Below are 22,565 nucleotides of genomic sequence, written 5' to 3'. Positions count from 1 at the left end.
AACAATACTCAGAGAAACAATTAATCATCCAAGTGCAAGAGTGATTAAAAGCGACAGTTGTTCTAATTTGCACGTTGTAAAGTTTGTGGTAAAAACGTCGGTGACTTGTTAAATTACATGTGTAAACGGGCACGACCTTATAAGAACCTCTTTAAATAAAAATTTATGAAACAGCATACGTCTATTCGACGGTAATATAAATCAAAGGCGTGCGTTTCCTATAAAAAGTTAACATCATAATTTATGTTATGGCTTTGGGCTAATTATATATGATGGAGCCGAGCTCGTTTGTTGAAATACGAAATAACTCGGTTTATCTGAACATTGATCCTCTCCTTTGTTATTAGCGGATGAGGCTGTTGATTCTGCCTCCTTCGCCTTTATTAACAAAATCGTTCCAATCTTCGTCTCGTCCACATCTGTTTTTTAAAATTACTTGGGAGAAAAATAGATAGGACGAAGAGTGGTAAAATAAAGGATATTGTTTTATTTCAGCAGTTTAGTTCGCGTCAAAGCAATCGTAAAACGTAACCGTCTCTCAACAGCCAGTGATAAATAAAAGCATCCGCAAAGTTAAACGTATGATCCTCATTCCCCATTCAGCGTTGCTAACTGTTCAACTCCTGACGTTCCATTATTCCACATTGACGAATTGGTTTTGGGAAACTCGTTTTGCATTTTTGGACAAGTCGTTTCAGTCAGATGCGAGACACGTTTTCGCCGACGTAATGGCTCCGCCGTTCGCCATCAAACGCTCTATTTACTTATGAAAATATGTATGATTAAATAGGATAAGTGCCTAGAATATCGGCCGTGGCCATCCGAAAACTTTCCTTATCCAGTTACCATCAGACTTCGAGAGCAGTAAATCATTATTTAAAAGCGAATTCGATTTACATAACTAATGAACTTACCATTCCAGTCAAGCAGCCGCCAGTCAAACCAACCACCTAGACCGAAACAATACAAGTGGAATTAATTGCTGTTTGTTTACGACGGTCACAATTATCTGACACTTGTTTTTGCCAATTTGTTAAATGCGGCGATTCCGAGATTGTTTGGAGGATCTCGCGCCCTCGATTGCACACCTTCAAGGTGACGCTAACCAAGATAAACTGTAAATTGGTAAACTCCAGGCGAAACAAATTGAGAAATACGAAGTGCAGGCAGTGATTTATTCGGTACAAGGAACGCATTATTAATAGGATGAAGGATGGGCGTTTTTCTGCACAATGCAAAAACTTCAATATATTTCGTGTCATTCACGATTTATTTCCAAAAGCGTTAAATTAAAAAAGCACCACAACAGCCAAGACGAGTGCACTTCTCACGTAACAAAAATTTGTACTAACTTGATTACCTGATAACAAATTTGATCTTAACAACAAATTATCACTTTCAAGCACGGAATTCGGAAAATTAACAATGCAAATGTCCAATTGAAGATAAATTACCTCTGCTATTTACAGTTAACATCGCTTTGTAACCATGCAAGATTTATATACCACTGTTGCAATTATTGAGGATGATCGTGATCCACTTTCGTTTGGATTAATAATAATCGCTCTATTGGAATTGTAACGTTTTTTATGAAATACTCCCTTCATAATTTACGTGACGCATAAATTGTGCATAAAACACAGAAGGAATTTATCTTACAAGCTTACGATACTTATTATTTTATAATACGACGCTCCAGACTGCAATTAAGGCGAATTTATAGAGCGTTTTTACTTATCTTATGCACACACATCAGTCGGTCAGACCGATAATTACTCTACAAAAATTAATGAACTACGCCATTAATTCGTAAAATTCATTCCGCCGGTTGAGGAAGGCACGGATTTCCGATAATTTGATCAGCTATTCGACTAGCTTCCCTAAGCCCACTTAAGAAAGCCCCGTGGACCGTCGCAGGATAGTTCCTAATTGTGTGTTCCCCCGCAAAAAACACTCTCGCAGGTCCGGCAGTCCCCGAAACCCCCTGACTGTTCGGGGGAATCACCGGCGAAGCCAACAAATCGTAATCACTGCCTGAACTGCCCACAGCCACGAAACTGTAAGAACCCCTCGACCAGGGATCAGCCCTCCAGCGTGTCACCACAGTCTCTTTCGGTTGGGGCACTCCAGACTGGCCAAAAATGCCCCGAAGCACGGCGATACATCTAAGAAATTTCCTTCGTCGACTAGTTTAATTAAGACAGGTGTACGTACCTTCCGACAATAACATCATCGGTGACATTTTCCATGATAGCAGCCGCTTCACCTGCAACTAACGCAAGAAGAACCGGTGCTTTATACAAGTTCCAAAAAAGGAACAATTCGCCGCGGCTCGCAGTAGTGCTTCCAACGTGTCCGAAAAGATTAGCTTGCGGATTCCAGAAAATCCGCTCGAAACACAAGACGACTTTATTCAAATTACCGAAACCCAGCCTCTGGATTGCCGAAGTCTTCCAATCTGGCAGAGGCGGCGAAAATTGAACTGTATTCAGTTGGGACGAGTTTGGTGACGCGCATAATTTTAAAACTCCCAGAGGAAGAGTGCACAGGACGACGTCCGCTGCAAGAGATAAACCAAAATCAGGTCTTGAGAATACAATCCCTCGGGAACCATTCAACAAACCGATAATCCACACGGTCTGCACCTGACGCGACCAATTAAACGTAACTCTTTAGAGATCAATTCTAGACGATTCAACTCAGGAAAATATAATTATGCTGTCTTTGTCACAATCGCTCTGTGCGCTCGGATAAGAAACTCTAACAATAATCGTTGCAAGCAGTAAATATTGGTAATACTATTAGCATCGTGCAAAGCTACTTATAAGCCGGTTAACGAGGTACTAATTTGCGTGTGGCATGTCAGTTAAACTATTAATTTTCAAAACTACAGTGTGATTTTAATAGTAAGAAAAAAAAAATAAATGTTTTTTAGGAAAAAGCTTTAATTTAAAAGATGCACTAAAAAGTAGGTAAAAAATGTTTCTCTTATAGGTATTAACAATGTTGTTGCTTATTCCATACGTACGTGTAGATGTAGTACACCTTTATTCTACAAGTGGTTACTATGGTACATTATTTCATTTAGTTTAGAGTTCCTATATTGGCAGAGTTGGGACACTGAATGTCAATTTTCGAAATTTTGTTTCATTTGCGTCGGTTGGAATGTGTAAAAAAACAAATTGGGATAGAAATCAGTGGTGTTACACTTGAAATTTGGTGAAAAGTCAAATAAATTTATCAAAAAATGTTTCCATTTTTCGTCGACTAACTGCGTTTAGAAATGGTTTAGACTGGCAGTCGTCGTCAATTCACTGTTTTTTTTATATGAACTCCAAATTTTAAAAGAGATTTCTTTGCAAGTACAAGAATTTTACGTCTAAACTCTTCATCATAAACATTTTTTCCTTAACTTTAAGAAATGGTAATCGTCGATGAAAGAGAGAGAAATTGAACCTTTCGTGACGAGTTTTACGTTTATTGTTAACAAGCATTTGAAAAAGTGGATTGTCTAAATAATGTTATGTACAAAATCTATGACATTTTGGGAATTTGTCTATGCATTTATAAAATACGTAGGTACTTGAACCCAAAATTGGTTCTAATTTTTAGGAAAGTTGAACCTGTCGCTGCTTGGCCGCCTTTAGCATCTACGTGAACTTTAGATTCTGTTTCAAATTATAAAGTTATTGGGAATTCACGATTTTGTTACATTTTCCATACGAGAACACCTTCAATATCATTTTTTAAAAAATTTAAAAAGACGACAGGAAATATGAAGGTTTCTTGATGACCAATTTTTGGGACGAGATGTTTAACTTATAATTGTGACTGAAAGAAAAGCATTTTTAGCACTGAAGTATGTTTTAAGTTATGTATTTAATATTAAAATAGATATCAAAAAATTTCAGAAATGTGAACATTAATATTGGTAGGTATTCAATTATTTTCTTTTTTTAAATAGCAATCCCAAAATTTCTACGTTTTCTACGTCCCTGGTTAAATTTGACGTAAAATTATGTCATTTTATGCATTTGACAAAAATTATAACCTTGAAATTATTTTCGACATAAACCTCTGACATAAGTTACTAACAAAAATTTTAATAAAAAAGGATAGAAATATATACCTTATCCAGATAATACAAAATTGGCTCGGTTTGACGTTCAGTGTCTCAACTCTCCCAATAAAGGAACTCTAATTTAGTTATGGTCTGTTTTTTTTAAAGAATTGTCAGTGTCAAAATCGGGTTTAAAAGTAGTTCATATCATAAATAAATAAAGTTCATTCATAAATTTCGTCAATTAAAGCCATACAACAAAAATTCGATACAAGAAAGTAGCCGCTTGGTGATTCTTTTTTTCTATTTGGTGATTTTTTATTCTATTGGTGATTTTTTTATTCTATCGTTGAATAAATTTAACAAAAATGTCTCGATGTACCTATAAGAAAAAACGTTGTATAATACACGTAAAGAAAAGCTGTTCATTATCTGTTCGTGATTTACTTGTACAATAAGCTACTCTCTTCTATCAGAGGACAATATTTTCGCTAACAAATTAGGATTTTAAAATTATTTAAAAAGCTTTGTAGTCCAGTCAAAATAGACATTTCAATTTACGAAAATTCGCATAGAGCTGAAAATTGATACAAATTTTTATGACACAATTACAAATAAAATATGAAAAGTCCCAATCGATCCCATGTGTGCAAAAAAATATTCAAAATTAAAGGTCAAATGTATCGGTTATTGCATTTTTTCTCGTAAACGGTAATGTTATCAGTAAATAGGTCAGACAAAAGTAGTAGACTATGTAATTGTCTACAAAAAAATGTTCTTATACTTATTTCTCTACAACTTATTGTAACTGAGATATAGCGATTCTAAAAGTTAAATATGCACGTCTAGGCTACCCATATTTGGGACTGTTGCTATTAGCTGTTTCAAAACTATAACAACGCTTACGTCGCATTTTCTCTCAAAATTAGCTGTTATAAATTATTCATGCATTTCAAAAAAATAATAGCTAATGTAAATTATATTTTCAATGAAAGATCTAAACATTAATAACTATTTTACAATTTTATCAATCTTATTTTAAAAAAATAATTTGGTAAAAAGCGACGTTGACGTTTTTATAATTTTGAAACAGCTATTAAATACACGTAACTTTAGAACAGCTTGCGTGTGGCCCGCTATTTTAAACAATTTTTGCAAAGCTATGGTAGATGCAAAGTAGTATTTCGGAATATTATCTGCTTATGATATCTTCTTATATAATAAAGTAGGCGGTTTTGTGTCTTTGTAATTGAAAAACTAGTATTATATAGAATTCGCCTTCTTTAACTTTTAGAATCGCGATATCTCAGTAATGGTGACCCGTAGAAAAAAAAGTATAAAACCATTTTTTGTAGACAATTGCATTGTCTATAACTTTTGTCTGACCTATTTAATGATAATATTTACCGTTTACGAGAAAAATTGCAAAAACTTTTGACCTTTAACCTTGAATATTTTTGCACACATAGGATCGATTGGGACTTTTGATATGTTATTTGTAATAGTGTCCTAAAGACCTGTACCAATTTTCAGCTCTATGCAAATTTTTGCAAGCTTATCAATATTTTGATGTCTATTTTGACTGGACTATTGGGAAGAGTAATCAATTTAAGAAAGTAATTATGTAGTGCAGTATTGTTATGACTTATGACCGTTCCCAAAGCTTTAATAAATTTGAAAAACCTAATTTGTATTGCATCTTTTATATAAAAGCTTTTTTATTTTTTCTTTTATTGCTTTTTAGTCTAAACGTCTTTTTCTCTGAGATTTTGTTATGCCGTATTATTATGACACCATTATTTTGCTGATTTGTGCAAACTTGTTTAGAGGTATGTGGTAGAAAACAGCTGTTAGCATTAAAAGAACATTCTAACCTCTGTTCTGTGTCTATACTCTATCGTTCAAGATAAATTAATTTAAAAAATAGCGACATTTGTTAGCTACATTTAGCGCAGATTAAGTAAGTATGCATAATTTCAGTTCATTGGGACAACAGGAACCTATTTAGATTTGGCTCCAAAAATATGAAACAGACAGACAGACAACAAATCAAGTTAAATAAAAACTTAAAAATTGCAAAAGGTGACGATTCAGATCTAAGGCTGCCAAAATAACTTAACGAAGGTTTAGTTTAAAAGTATCCTATTTCAATTAGTCTATTCTACAAGTATTATTTATTTATTATTTAATCGATTTTTGGGAGCTACAAAATAACAAATTACCCATCGTTTATTTTAATATGACATAAAAATAATAATGTTTTGTACATCGACATATTTAAGTTTCTGTGTGATTATCAGTTTTTGAGATATAGCTACTCTTGTCAGACTGCAAAACCATTGAAATCACGGTGTACAAAAAAATAGTTTGAACAAGTGGCGAACAATGGCGATTGTTTCAAGAAAATGCATCCTTCCGGCGAAAAATGAGGCGCCACGCCTTTAAGCTTGTCAACAGCGAATACGAAATAACGTATATGACACGTAAAGTGGCAAATAATAATGCCTCAAGTGCCTACAATGTCTAGCAGTGTGACTACCTGTTGCGTTCATTGTCACCGTAAATATCGCATGCTATTTTCCTCAAGAAATGTCGACAACGTTGACGCAAACATATTGTACATACTTTCTGTTAATTATCACAAATTAGTGGTAAAAAAATCTTGAGGAATGACAGATTTTTCAAATAGCTCCAGTGACGACACAAGTTTGGTTTTAAAATTTCTGTTCAAACTTGTAACATAATTTCCAATTTGTGGAAAACATGTTTCTGCTTTTTATTCGAGGTAAAGATCAGATTCATAAATGTCAATTGCAACAATAAGAGAGAGCTGCATTCTATAATCTTAATAAATTACTGAGTCTCAGGTGCGTTCGTGACAAGTTTGGAATTCTGACTGTACATCCAAGCCAAGTGTATAATCAAACTGTTAAAACACAAATTACCCAGGCGATGTATCTAGTGTTGATACATTTATTATGGGGCTGAGGAATTTGCACTGTGTGTTCTCCGTCACAAACTAACCACTGCCTATTTATAATTAATATTTTGGAAAATAACTTAACAGGTGTGTGGTATGCCACGTTCATCAATATCATATGTCTTACTGTCATACACGATCGTTAGTTCGGCTGTTAAATTGATTTTGAAGACTATGACCCGTAATTTGAAAGGTTATGGTCTTAACCGGCACGATAGACCCGAAGCAGGAAATTTATTTGACAGATAACATCGTTGGAATGAGAAAACCTACGAAATTTAGTTATTTTGAATCATGTAATTTACGACATCTATTATTATCGTTAGTTAAAAATTTCCGAGTCCTAAAAACTATGATAAATTGGAAGGCACATACAATGAAAACGTTAGAAATTAATTTGGACGTTTGAATGCGACGCCTTTACCATTTCTCACGTCACTTGTAATTATTAACAAACTTATCCTCAAAAAATTTCATTGCACTACTAATGTGACCATTTAAACAAACCGTACAATGGTACTGGTAAACCGAAGGCGTCCATATAGAACAGTAATTATGCATTAGGTATAAGAAACCTGTATACATATTGTGTGCTACCAGGAGCACGTGTTTATCATGAATTATTCTCTAGTGTGATCGAAAAAACCGACAGCCAACAGTCCGTATAAACGACAAGCTCAAGTGATCCCTATCACGTTCAGAACAATCTAAATAAAGGTGCAAATATGTGATGATGTATTACTAGAATGAGCTGCAATAAAATTCCTTGCATCCTTAGACATACAACAATGTCGACTTGAAATACTTAAAGTCCATTTACTGACATGTTGCTGATTAAAACTTCACAATTTATCCCGTTTCAGATCGTTTATCGTGCAGTTTATGGTTTATCTGATTCCGGTGGCTAAGTTCGAATTTATCCGCAATTAAATATTCAAAGCAAATTGTATTCAATTAAGGGGAAGCTAAAAGGGAGCAGCTGCTTAATCACGTAATGCCTTTTTCGTGTCGAAGGCATGGGTCAAATATCAAAAACATGGCACAAATAATACAGGTGGGGCGCCCCCGTCGTCGGCCGATAACCACGACAAATATCATTCGTTCCCCCTGGGGACACCGATCTAATTGGTGAGGCGGTTAGATATCATATCTGCATATGATAACAGCGACCAATGGCAGCCGACATATCAGAGCACCTCCTCCAGCGGCTACCAGCGACCGGAGTCAGTGGCCCCTACTTTTGTTTATTTACGACTTCCGGCAAGTTCAGAGTATAGCTTACAGGGCGTGTTCTATCAAATTATAATGTTGCCACGGCGCTAATTAAAATTGTTTTTTTGAATTACGACCTCCGCGTTGAGTCAACTTTGTAAACGTATATCGGGGAAGATCGCTACTAATTACGAGGCTTCTTCACCACATACTTAAGATTTAATGCAATGTAATGAGCGTGTGGAGAACGGCTTGTTATCAGGAAGACTTGCCCCCTAGAGGCTGAAAAAAATATTTACCGTGATAAGTATTCACCGAATGCGGTATCCTAGGATTATAAACAGTGACTTCGACTCCGTTCTTGTTATACTCCACCTTCTTAACCGCAGCATTCAATTTGATGTCCAAACCCTCGGCTAAGGCCACCGGAACACACGAATATCCGTTGCGAACTGTAAAAGAAAAAACAACAGTTACCACCAATTTTCATAGTTTAGATAAAATCAACAACTGGGCGAGTGCACCATTTATCATAGTCATCAAGTTCCCAAATACCACATGATAAAAAATCCTCCTCTATAACCACTACAACAAAGATGCTGATGCGATAAGACCAATTTTGGTTTTATTTTCGTTAATCCGTGCATTGTGTGCACGTTGTGTGTATGTAATAACAGAGAAAAAATGATCACGTTCTGCGTTCTTTTCCCTCCAATGAAATGCTAATAGTTCATGGCATCGTTCCATTATTTTAATTGGAGCCAGGTAATTACAGCGTCTGGTCGATAATTGCAGCTTAAACAAACACACGAACGTCATGAGAGAAAATCGACCGACCATAAAACTCAAAACTGACGAGGAGGGAATTTACGCAGAGGGCGAGCCGATCCAAAATAATGCACTGCTCGCAAGGAAAAAGGAAGAAACATCGCATAAAAAAGCAAAAACGCAACAAATGAAACAAACAAAATGGGTTCAGATGCGAATATAAAATAAAACAAATGTTGTAAATGTGACTTTCGTATTAATTTATTTTAATGATTTTGACTGTAAACAAACCTAAATGCCTTGGGAAATGGTTTAGCAAAAATTTAAAGGTAAATAGAGAATGGCAAGACAAATCGATTAAGCAAAAGTTATGTAAATAAAAAATGCATAGTTTTCCCAAAAAATCGTTCTGAAATTAAAGTCCCAAATTTTGAGAACCGCTGAACTAGGATTATAAAAATTAGCGAAAATTTTAATATTATTGACAAAACAGCAGAGGTAAACTAACTGCTGGGTTCACTACGTTATTCTTCTATTTCAATTTGTGTTTTGTTATTAAATTTTACAAAAAAAAACAAACTGTTGTCAGCACCAGGATTCAAACATCCCACACAAACAAATATATTAGCCACAATTTTGAAAAATTTTCAAAACGCCCATACGCCACCACCTCCTTTTTTTTAGTGAAAAAATTAACTGCTAATAAATTACCATAAGCCAAACAGTGGCTCTCAACAAGTGGGTTAATAAAAATTTATAAAGTATGCACTTTTTGGAAAAATTATATAAGGGTTTTTAACTCGTCTAATCATGACAAATTCACATAGGAAATATTGCTCTGCCATTCCCTGTACAATAAGACAAAAGTTGGGCTCTATTGTTTTGTATTTTAATAGATAGGTAGATAATAGTCCCTTTTTGTTGCCCCACACCAACAGTTATTTGTATTATAATTATAAGTAAAGAAAAGAATTGTTTTTCATTACGAATTGCGATATTTCTATTCGAGACGTAACCGATTTTTTTTAAGAATAATACCCACATAAAAAATTTCGGAGACTCAATCGAAAAACATTACATCAGAAATTATAAAAAAAAATAAATGACAAATACAAGAATGAAATTGCCGTTTCCATTACCGTGGCAAGTAAAGAAAAATTTTAGCAAATGTAATCGCATGAAACTTAATGAAAATGTAAATAAATAATGAAAATTATCCTGAAATATAGTATTAACGCTTGAAAATGTTACAAGTTTTTTACCCTCAAAATCACACAATAAATCCATAGGTCGCTGGTTCAAATCCGGCACGAATATTTTTGAGTATCTATTGAACTTTACCCCAAGCTCTTACTCAAACAAACACCTACAATATTTTCAATCCATAAAACTTCAAAGAATGTCAGAGATATTGACTATGAACTTCATTTTTGCTTCTTTTCCCAGGCTAGTTTTTAAAAAAAAATCCTATATTTAATCAAAATTATGTAATTTTTTAAAATTCTCCAAAAAAAAAGATTTTACTTCTCAGAATGGAAAAGGTAAAATAAAAAAAGATGAGTTGTGAACTACCTACTGCGAGCAAAAGACATCAAATTTTTAATTTTAAGTTGTGATATATTGTCACAACAAGTTGATTAATTTGAGTCAATTTGGGCCAAATGAATTGCCGCATTAATATTTATAACAAGCGCAAAAAGTTGACAATTTTTTACATCTTTATAGAACGTGACTACAAACAAATATGTCTTTCAACGACCTGAATGGCACCTTTAAAAATGTTTTGCATTAATTTCGCGTCACCATATCAGGTTACATTGGATACAAATTGGTCAACAATCAATCAAATCTTTTTTGCAAAATGTTTTTGATTTCACGTTACGAGCGAGCGTTTGTGGTCAAATATACGAAAATATTTCCTTGTTTATGGAATCTTCTTTACTAAAAATAGTCATTCCTGGCCGCGAGCATTGCCAATCATTTATTCTGCCAATTAAGATTGATGTACGGGATGAGCACGCCGTTCGCGATCCTTAATGGAATTAAATTATCATTTTAAGTCGATCTCTATTCTTTAGAGAAATATAGATACACGACTAGGATTTTTCTGCTCGGCCATTCCGGCTGCCGGATAATTCCAGACGTGCCGTATAATCTAGAGCGGCAAAGTTTATGAAATCTTGCAATTCGTGACTTGTTACACAAGGTTTCTGCAACGGCAATTGTAATACGTACAAGGTCTACAAACAGTGCAGACACTACATTTTCGAAATAGTTCCCCACAAGCGAAACGCGACGGAAGGTGGGCCATGGTATCCATCTCCCTTTCGCCGAACAGGTTTCGTGAATGAGCCTCCATAACCATAAAATGTCGCAAATAATGGCACCTCTGCCATATCCGGTACCATCACTTCAAAGTTTTCGCTGCTTTTGGGTCATTGGTTAGGATTCGGCAGAGTTGCCGTGCGAATGAGTGGTCTCCGAGCAAGGAATCAGTTTGGTGGATTTTGGCAGAGGACGAGTTGGGGGGCCTGGGGCCATGGTCTCCGCCCAGTTGCATTGTCTTATACGGTTTGGGAGTCGGCGATTGGTTGCTGCTTTTGACGTCATGACATGTGTACTTAGTTGCTTGATATACGGTCTTGATAATGAGTACTCAAGACATGGCCGGTCCTAATTTCATATGCTGGCTAACGGACCGCATACCGCCTGTTCCGTGCCACTGCCACTACTTTAGGCTCGTTAGGAGTCCGCACTGAATGATTAAGCAAAATGGTACAAGTGTTGTGTGCCGACCAGCTACCGAAGAGGAAAAAAATCAACCCAAGAAGAATGCAAATCAATAAATAAAATTCGAGGAGGTCTACGTTTTGATTAACATCAGAAATTTAACTCGCACTGAAAGAATCATCTCGTTACGCAACGACTACTGACAAAAGTATGAAAAATAACTAACTGAATTTGCGGCACTATTAGAAATATCTCTTAATTAGAAATATCCTTCTCACAGGACCGGACTGGTTTGTCAGACAGGTAGAAAATTTTACTTTTTCTACTTTGGTATCACAAATTGTTCAAATTGTTCATTGAAAGTTAAACTAAAAAAAAAACAAAGAACAAAAATAGGAAGTAGAAAAAATAGTATATTACACTCGTTTTATAGGACTTAATTGTGGCACTCATTCCATTGAAGCACTCCTCGGTCGTGCTCCAAAACCATTCGTGCTACAACAAAACGTCTTATAAAACTGGTACAATAATATACTATTTTGCAATTATTATTTATATAGATTACACAAAATTCATTTGCACAATGAAACTGTCATTAACGACAGATTTATATGTTAGAATTTGAAATTTCTGCCAGAAATGTCAATATTTTTCATTTACTTTTTTGAATTTTGGGCATAACTGCAAAAAATGTTGTACATAATGCGTTGTAAAACCAGTGTTTTTTGCAACTTATTATGTAAACTACAAATTTTAGCCATAGAGTAAAAGTTCTACTGTTGCGTCTAAGCATTTTTCTTTTACCAATTAAACAATTTTTACTAATTATTGGTCTTTTAGTCATTTGGAAGGTCGCTGAATTCTTAGGAAAAACCAAAATGGAAAGTGCGTCAAATGGTCATGAGTTTCCTTTATATTTATGTGACTGTAACAAAGTCAGTAGCAAGGCTTTAATATTAAATTCAGCTGAACCCTTATTATTCTTAAGACGACAGAGGATGTGGTTCATGTTTTCGGAGTGGAGAGTGTAAACTTAATTTTTATTAAAGATATTTTCGGAAAATTGCAACTACAGTTTTGAAAATGTTTCTTCCTTTATTTAAAATAGATTTTCTGTCCAAAATTTTCCCATTTCGTCTCAAGGGTGTTACTTTCAGATTTGTAGACCAAATTTTCATAATATATCCTAAAATGAACCCTCTGTACACCGGATGCGGATAATAAAATTTTTCCCAATTACCATACCCAATGTAATATAAAACCTCTTATAACAGACAGACCAAAAGTATGATGATGCAAAGAACGAATATTTGTTTCACAGATTATGTAGAAATTGACGAAAATTGAGAATATCGAAAATCCAAAATAAAATATCGATGAGTAAATGCAAATTTTTTCAGAAAACGTGATATGAAGATTGATGAACATAATGTGATAAGTGATAAAAAGGTCTTAACACCACAGAAAACAATGTTGCGATGTATATGGAAAAACACAAAATATACATAAAGAGTTTCCTCATGCTGTAAATATTTCGAATCTATTCAAAAATAGGTGTAACCAAAATTATTTATGAGTATCATGTAAAAAAGTTATTTTGTGGTGCTTTCATAGCTCCATATTATAATGCATTTTTTTAATTTTGTAGTGTAATGGATTATCACATCCGATCCAGTTTCTGTTATTACCTTGTCAAATAACCTTGCTACAGAAAATCACAAATAAACCAGTGTTCCTCAAAAAAATATACATTTGACTTTACCCACCGCCGATTAGCGGACACCTCTCTACACCGGACAATTAAAGATTGAAGGTGAAAATTTGGATTTTGCATGAAAAAATCTATAAAACCTGCCCAGTCCGGATCTGCCTTGTCGTGCTAATGCGGGGCAAGAGTTGTTGATAAATGAACTTTATATGCACCATCATAAAAATTAATGATCGGACTAACAAGTCCTTTTTTGGTAAAGGATTATACCGATTAACTTGACAGGAAAGGTGTTGAAATCTCTAAATTTTCTTCAAAACTTCATTACCACTCATTAGCTTTAAAATATGAATTCCAACAAGCAAACGTTTCCGGTTCCAACGAAACAATTATGTAATTAACGAATTTCTGCTTTTAATTGTGAAGGTGTTGCGTATGCGTTGGGGTGGTCCATAATTAATAACATCGTTGTCTGCTGCTAGTCTTACATTTAATTTTTCCCACTCGCACTGCCAATAAATCTTTATTCGTCCTGTATTTACATTTTTTCCTTAATTAAACTTGCCGTTTATCTTGTGATTGGACATAAAAGTCAAAATAATAAACGGCTGAGTGTAGATAATAATTACATTTTCTTGTAGAATGAGATTGTATTATGTGAGCATAAATTTAATCTTCAAAACATAAACATGCGATAATAACAAAATGAATATTAAAAAGACATAAAACGAAATTTATTTTTACAAGGTTAGTTTTCCGGGTGCCCAATACTAAAAATACCAATAAAGTATATTCAAAATTAAAATAATCAAACGACCCGGTAAGAAATGAAACCGTTGGAAGTACTCGTATATTATGGCGTCAAGTCGTACAATATTTTATGGTCCCACATCTAATATCCATCTGATTTACGACATCCTGTAGCTACCAGGTCCATTCTTTCTCCAACTGTGTTGCGCTATCTTATTTCCCCTTTCTGAATACAATCACTTTAATAAAACCAAATAGAGCGAACCGATTTTTTTCGCGTTACTGCACGTACTTACCAATTAAGACATTTTTCTACAACTCTTTGCATAACACTCATTATTGATAATTATTAACTTCCAATAAAAATGAAAAATGGGTAGGTGCGTGCTACATAACTCGCCAATGATACTTTCAATTTCTTGTGCGTAAGCATTTTTCCCCACAAACAAAATTATTTCCCATGAAATTCCGCCCGAGCGATCGCTTTTGTTCAAATATGATCCGATCAAAAGGTGCTCACCGCTACGTTTTGGATAATTTAATTCATTGTAGTGGAATTAAAACCGGCTCTCATTATTATTTTTCACTATAATTATAGTTCCACCACATCCAAAGCGTTAGATTTTGTCGACGTTTAGGTGTAGTCAAATAATACAACTGACATCAAACCCAACGAGCCGTTTGGCATCACGACCGCTAATTACCATCTTTTTTTCTTTCTAGATCTGTCAAGTCAAAGCCATTGGCTTTTTTGATAATCTGTTGACGACGTTGTTAAAGCAAGAGTCATGTGCAATAAAATGTGACGATAACTACATTACATTTAATTATGCGCCACTCTTGAAAAACAACGGACAAATTTGAGTTGTTTTAGGGTACCACAAATCTTCTTTATGCTTGGTGCATTCCACTTGTCTGTTTTAATGGTTTTATAAGCCAATTTCGATGCCAGAGGGACCATAAATGACAGTCACCAATGTCTATTAAAAATTTTGACGATTACCTCAAACCCCAACAGCGCTAACATATCAAACGCAGTGTCTGTCTTAGGTTTTATAATACTATAAATTATCTCCTTGCCTCTCCAAGCAATCAAAAGTTGGTGCGTTTTAGAAAAAAAAAAAAATCGGCCGATCTATCGCCAATTAATCTAAATTGAACCCGACAGACAATCCCAATTAATAGATTAACCGGAGCATCAATCTCGTGCTTTTGAAAACGAGCGACCAAGGCCTTAGCACGCTCCCCATCAGTTGCATTTAGGAGACACTAATTAATCACACACAGTGCAGAGGATTCCATCGGTCCTTGTTGCACGCTTCATTTGTTTGATAATGAGGTGTTCTCCAATCATTAATACGTTCGGATCAGTAAATCGATCGATCAAATCGATAAAACGGACACCGTTTACGTAATATTATCTCAACGTGGACTCATTAAGGACGTTGTCCTACGCCGGGATAATGTTACCATAATTGGGGAAGAATAAAAACGCTCCGAAATGCCGGCGATAAATCATGCGGTTTTGGTGGCAACGGTAGCAGGAACGTATTATTTGCGGTGGAGCTTTTGAGGGTCGATGTACTGGCACGTCCAAAGTAAGGCCGCGCTAGTGGATGATTGATGGCAGCCCCAGCGGTAAGACCGCGGGATGTGTGGCGAACTCGCAGGGAGTCTTCGCTCTATAATGTCGCAAGGAATCCATAAAACGGTATCGGAATTCAATGCAGACAGCTTATCGTTCAGAAAACTAGAGGATCCAACTTGTCACCAACATAAATTATTACTCAAACTAACACAAAACGAGAATTCATTACATTACCCAGCAATAAGAGTGGATTTTGAGGGCAGAATTTTGTCAAGTCAATTGATAAATTGATGCATAATTTTATTTCACCAAAATGGATCGAAAATTAAATTGTCTGGCGATTCTTTGGCAAAAATTCATTAAAATCAAACCAATTTTCGCAAGTTTTATTATTGTTGTACAGCCTGTTCCGTCTAAAACCCACACTAGAAGTATTGAAAGTTTTAATAAAGATGCTTAAATGAAAGTTGGTACTCAGTCATAATCCGTTGAGTTCTGCTCAATGAAAATAATTTCAAGATGGCGGCACTTCCGGTTATACCGGAAGTCGCTATCAACTTTCTTATTTTAAATGGAAAGCTATATTTTCTACTGCGGTTTTCGATTATTTATTATCTTAAAGCCCTTCTTATCAGCTTTCTCTATACCAAAGGTTAACCGTTTTCGAGATATTTAAAATTGTTTGAATCTGACACTTAAAAAATCGGTAACTCTCTTAGTTTTAGGAATTCCGAAATCATATTTGAGGAATTAAAATAGAAGACCTATATCTGTTCTCCTGTGTATTTAAAATTGAAAATTAAGTTAATAAACCCAAAAATTTTAAGGTTAACTTTGAATAATTTAAAGTAACCGTAACTTAATTTTTTCAAATGGGATGTCTCAATTTTTATTTTACTGGATGAAGGAGAATTTTTTATGCATTGATCTGTATTAGCATTACCTACACCTATCTGTGATAATGTTTAAGTAATTTTTGTTTTTTTGACATTGTGAATAGTTCGCCATAAAAAAAATTTCGATTAAACAAACGACAAACTCTGTTCAAAATTGTGTTATCCGTCCTGTGGAAACAAAATCAATTCATTGATTTTTGGTTTAAAAACTTTAATTTCTTACATTTTTTCTCTCGTTTCTATGGTAACTTATGAGATAAAGCCCGTAGGCTTTAACCATAGTTAAAGAATTTCTCAATCCCAACAAAAAGTTATTGTAACTTGAAAACTATTAAACATAAGTATGAAAATGTTAATACAGATCGATGCAGAATTAAATTCTCAACGATTTAATGAAATAAAACATGGCATTTTATTAAAAAAAATTAGTTATGGATGCTTAAAGTTGTGAAAACTTAACTTTAAACATTTGGAGTTTGTTATTATTTTTTAGAAATTTGAATAAAACACCAAAGGAAAAATCTAGACTTTCTCTATTCCGAGTCAAAAGGTACACTGCGTTAACCATTGGACTTATACTGACGGATTTGACAATTACTGATCATTTTCAGTTCACTTCTTCACTTCCTTTTTTTTACGGAACCGAATATCCGTTAGATTCTCAGTTGTTTGACAGTTCGTCAATTGGAATTTAAAATTCAGTTTTCCAGAAATTACTTAACCAATAGGATTTCTCTAATCGAAAACACTAGAAGTTCATAATAGAATACAGAAATGGAAACTATAGTGGCGGTCAGCTCGATTTGCGTGTGCGTCATCAATTTCATTTTTTCATTACCAACACAAAGCTGTAAAAAAATTATCAAAAACAATGCAAATTTAAACAACTAAGGGGTATCTAGGGGTGGTATCCTTGAACATTAATTTACCTGTGCACTTCGACAACACCGTCAAGTGTCACGAATTTGTCAATCTGACATTGACAGTAAATTATAGACGTCGTCGCATGGTTGTCGAAAGTGTTATCGGTGTTAATCGCAAGTATTTTCCGTTCGTTTATTGTGTTTTGTGATTCGCGTTTCGTTAGGTTTTTGATTCTGCGTTTGTTAGTTCGTGTTTTGTGAATCTGTATTTTTTGTAACAACTCATAATTTAAACACTTCGTAACCTCAAAAAATATTTGATAGTTTGTCACCGCTATGACCCTGCTATGTAAACGTAGTGACAGAAATGTCAGATGACGCACACGCAAACGGAGCTGAGCGCTACCATAGTAGAAAACTCCCGAACGAATTATAAAGATCATTTTAAACCGAAAACTACAACAAAACTTGACTACAATCAAACACTTCGATCAACGAGAAATCAAAACGTTCACAAATCACATCTTTTCATCATCATCATTATTATCGGCGGCAAAAGAAAATAAATATTCGAGTTCTGTAAAACCTAATAACTTTTCCAGTTTCTTTGTCGTGTTCGTATCATCACAGTTCATCTTTCCCTTACACGTTTTTTAGACTATTTGTTACAAATTTTAATACAAAAATACAGTAAAACCTCTCAACAACGAACACTGTGTACATATGCATTTTCTTATTAAATTAAGTTTATATTATTAGGAAGGTATATTATAACTAAAAATGTTTTTAAAACAAAATTAAAATTATCAAGAGTGGATTTTACATTTGTCAGATAAACCCTGGATAAGTTATTTCTAGTATAATTAAAATTGTTACATTTTATTTTTCAAAATTTATCCCTAGGATAAAATTATACGATTGTAAAATAAGAAATAAGAAAAGAATTAAAAAGATTTTTTACTTAAACTCTTCATTTTGTGTTTGGTGCATTTTTGGAGCCGTAATTTTATATTCAGACAACATGAGTTTACTGTGGTTCTACTCGCAAGTTTTCCCCTTATAATATACAATCGTCATCATCAATCTTTTTATCAGTTTTTTTTTAAAATTTCATACACTGGTCAATATTTAATTCTGGATTGGCGATATAGAATTTTCCATCCATTTCTACAACATCCTTGAAACAAATGTTTGTTTTTTGCATCACTCTTCTTTCGGTCTGTCCTTTGTAAGAGGCAAATATATGATATTATGGTAATTGGCAATTTTTTTGTCCTCTACACTTGCATTGTAGAGAGGTTTTTTACATTATTTTTCACTGCTTTTGTTATGTTCCTACAAAAATGTCCGTTGTAAAGAAATGTCCGTTATTCGGAGGTGTCCATTAAGGAAGGTTTTACTGTATCAACTTTTTCACATAAAAGTGTTCCGTTAAAGCAAATTCCAGATGTCTAAAAGACTCAATTCAATTTTTGGATTTAACATTGGATTACAATTACCGCTAAAAACACAAAAATTGTTCTCATTAATTCATTTTACATGCCTTTCTCAGTTTTTATCAACCCTATCCCCCAAGCAGGCAAACAAGTGGCTCTTGACCTCAGAGGATTAAAAGCTTCCCACCCTCTTAAATATAATTTATTGCCCAATGATGAAGTAACAATAAGCAGCAGGATGAAAACGAGGCCGTTTTGGGCCTGCCACCTGTCCTCGGACTGAACAGCCTGATGACAGTACCGCCAGATATCGGTAGCCCTAATCCCCACGATGCTATCGTGCTACCGACACAGAGATATTATTAGAGATATGGCAGGAAAATCGGTCCTGCATTCAAATTCAAAGCAAACGAAAAATGTCTGTAGTCTGAGATAAAAATTAGAGACAATTTGATTATGGCCCCGCGGGAAATTATTTGTTAATAACTGACGCTCCCTTATTTATCACAGCCGTTGACAGATAAGAGCTTTGCAGAATACGCACGGATAGGAAAGCTCAGAGAGCGTTATTTTATGGTCGAGATTCCGCTGTTTACGGCTCCTTGTAGCTCATTTATCATATCATTGTTACGGGCGACACCGATAATAAAATGCATAACTTACGACCGTCATCGAGGGTGTTTTATTAGATGAAGACAACACTAAGCTGAATTTTTTTACGTCTGCGAAAACTCCGTAATCTCGATAATTACAAAGGGCAATAAAAATCGACGCTCCAGAACGATGTAACTATAAAATAAGGCGATAAACTTAGGCTTGTGGTGTGATTTTTTCCCCGATATTAAACCTGCCACAAAGTTTTGCACATAAATGCCAACAAGATGTTGTTGCTTCGTAATAAAAGCTGATAATGTTGTAGGATCTCGCATAAACTTCTAGGGCAGACAATTTTTTCTCTAAAATTGATTTGTTCAAATTTAATGGAAATAAAGCAGTTATAATATGATCTGACCAGAAAATTCCTGCGTTATATTGGGATAATGGAAAGGAAGTGATACTCGTGACCGTGATAATTGAGCAATGCGCTTTGTCATTGTTTTCATTAACTTTTCGTCCGCTTTGGTGAGACCAAAATGACTGAAAAACCCGGCAATTTTTTACGTCCAAAACTCTGACACTAAGAATTTAATTCATGTGTAGTTTGCACTTCGCAGTAGCACTAAGCCCGCAGGAATATCCTGTTACGGTTCCACGTCTTGAGGTCGAATAATCCCCAAGAACATTGAGGCCTCTTCAAGGAGCCGACAAGTTGGCACAACTCAATTTGGAAACTAAATAGAAACGTAAGTGGTGCACGGTCCCGGGCGGTTGCTCTAAGTCATCTCTTTGAAAACGTCAGCTTAATGCGACCGTAATTACAAAGTTACAGTGGGATGGTGAGACGTTAACCGCCCCCTAATACATCTACCGTTCATTCCTGTACATTGGGCGCCCCATCGACCGGACGAATCAAGTAATGTATAACGAAATGGGACCACAATAACACGGAGCCCAAATTACGAAACTCCCCTTGAGGTTTTTACAGCGACCATAAGACATAATTCTATAATCTCAACTTTGCTGTTAAAACTCCTGACGTTGGTTAGGCCGAAAGTAAACAACTGAAGAGACTCAATTTTTATAAACCACGAAAACAACCTTTACCTAGGTGTTGGTAAGATTAATAATCCCAGAAACTTGTTCGATTTTGGAAAAATGCCTCAAATGTCATTGAGCGTTATTAATCTTCACTATCATTAAACAGGTGCAAGCAATTACAAAACTAATAATGGTTTCTATCTGAGATAAATTGAATACTTTACATACGTCGTACGCAACTACAGAAAATAATTACCGAGCCTTGATTTTTCAGACTATACAAAAATCCAACTTTCACTGTTCATAAATCATTATTAAATGCAGAAATTTTTTGGAAAATTGGTTTGGTTGCGTTTGCTCCTCGAAAAGCGATTAGAGTATGATTAATGAGAAATTTATTGTCGCCGAGGGAAGACAGATGGGCGGTCGCGCGTCGCATTCGTTCGTTTGTCTCCTCTTACACGAATAAATTAACGCGGGGATTTATTTTGAAAACAAATGTTGGACATCAAAAGTTATTGATAAAGCCGAAACTGAACATCTAGGATCTGTCATACCTTAACAGGCGGACGATTTTTTGTCCACCAACGGACGAATAATGATGAACGCTTTGGACAAATAAATAATAATGCTGCGAGTGTGTTGGTGATTAAGAAAATTGATAAAACACATCGTTTACGTCCGACAGTGATTGATTCGGGACCAGTCGCTGCAAGAAGTGGATTTAATTAACACCTCTGTCTGATGCTATCGGTCTAAAAGCCGAAAAATTCACGGCGTTTTGTCCAGACGGAGGATCGCCACCTGGCGACGCCACGTTCAACCCTTAACCCGGAATCGGAACAAAAGTAATGTTCATTCAATTCACAAACAAGTAGGGAAATAAACACTGCGACGTACAGATAAGACACTCCTCTAATTAACAGCTGACACAATCACGAAAAATGCGACACGGCACTGGGCTGAGAACATAAATCTGCAGCGATCTTATCAAAGGGCAATTTCACCTCCCTCGAGGCAGCCTGCGGAATCCCGGAATTGATGCGTTACTTCACAAAAATATCTTTTCTCTCCGCGCACATGTTGTGCAATTTTTAGAGGTTTTACAAAAAACTATATTAAATTTGAGAAATTATTAGGTAATTGATAAACTAATTTATTATAATAAAGGATATTAACAATCGTTACTGTTCAAAGCTGTTAATTATTACCTCCTATTAGTCTCAATAATGAGACTATTAATTATTACTCCTTGATTACAAAAATTTTTCACTGACCGCAAATACACACACCACAAAAGTCTTGGGATATTAGTAATTTTTCTGAATAATGATGTCATAAATGCAATTTTTGGCATTTTTTTAAAAGGAATCTTTATTTTTTTAATTGTATCAACAACAAACAATATCATTTTCATATAATCTAAGAAAGTTAGATTAATAAATAACAACTGTTGTTTATAACTTGATCTTGAATGATGTTCTTATAATTAAAAAAAAACAATAATAAAATAATGTTTGTGGTAAATAATGTAGGATGTGAATTCCCCTAGAGTTCCAATATAGGAACTCTAACCTCCCTTGCTGGTTACTACAGTTCATCTCCGTAGCATAATTAATCTTTTTTTGGAACATTTCTTTCCACTCTGCATTTAGAACTGCGAATAACTTCTGATGATTTTTTTGTGGAACATTTATTAGTAACGTCTTCAATGAGTATCAAGTCAGAAGATTCTTCTGGCCACAGTAAAACAGAAATTTCGTTACTTTCGTAAAAATTCCTTAAGCATTTGAAATGTGCAGTTGGCAATATCTTGCATAAAAATCACACTATTACTGTAATTTTTGGTATAAGGCAAAACAAGAGGTAAACAAATAAGATCCTTCTACCAAATTATGGTTAAAAGTGGTTTAAGCAAAACAAAACGCGCAACCCG

General features: G+C 34.8%; 1 protein-coding gene across 1 annotated transcript in view; it reads right to left on the bottom strand.

Annotated features, from left to right (window-relative positions):
- Nucleotides 1-1,242: 1,242 nt before the first annotated feature.
- Nucleotides 1,243-22,565, bottom strand: part of Su(var)3-3 (Suppressor of variegation 3-3) — a 106,371-nt gene continuing 85,048 nt past the window's right edge. The window contains exons 5-7 of the mRNA XM_008202676.3: nucleotides 8,552-8,704; nucleotides 2,215-2,560; nucleotides 1,243-2,165 (exon numbers count right to left, since the gene is read on the bottom strand). Of these exons, the coding sequence (XP_008200898.2) occupies nucleotides 1,817-2,165; nucleotides 2,215-2,560; nucleotides 8,552-8,704 (848 nt within the window). The 3' untranslated portion in view covers nucleotides 1,243-1,816. The remainder of the gene's footprint in view (nucleotides 2,166-2,214; nucleotides 2,561-8,551; nucleotides 8,705-22,565) is intronic.

The sequence above is a fragment of the Tribolium castaneum genome, chromosome 4 (genome assembly GCF_031307605.1).
Source record: "Tribolium castaneum strain GA2 chromosome 4, icTriCast1.1, whole genome shotgun sequence".
NCBI classification, from domain to species: domain Eukaryota; kingdom Metazoa; phylum Arthropoda; class Insecta; order Coleoptera; family Tenebrionidae; genus Tribolium; species Tribolium castaneum.
The sequence above is the reverse complement of the archived record's forward strand: the minus strand, read 5'-3'. Positions and strand labels throughout refer to the sequence as shown.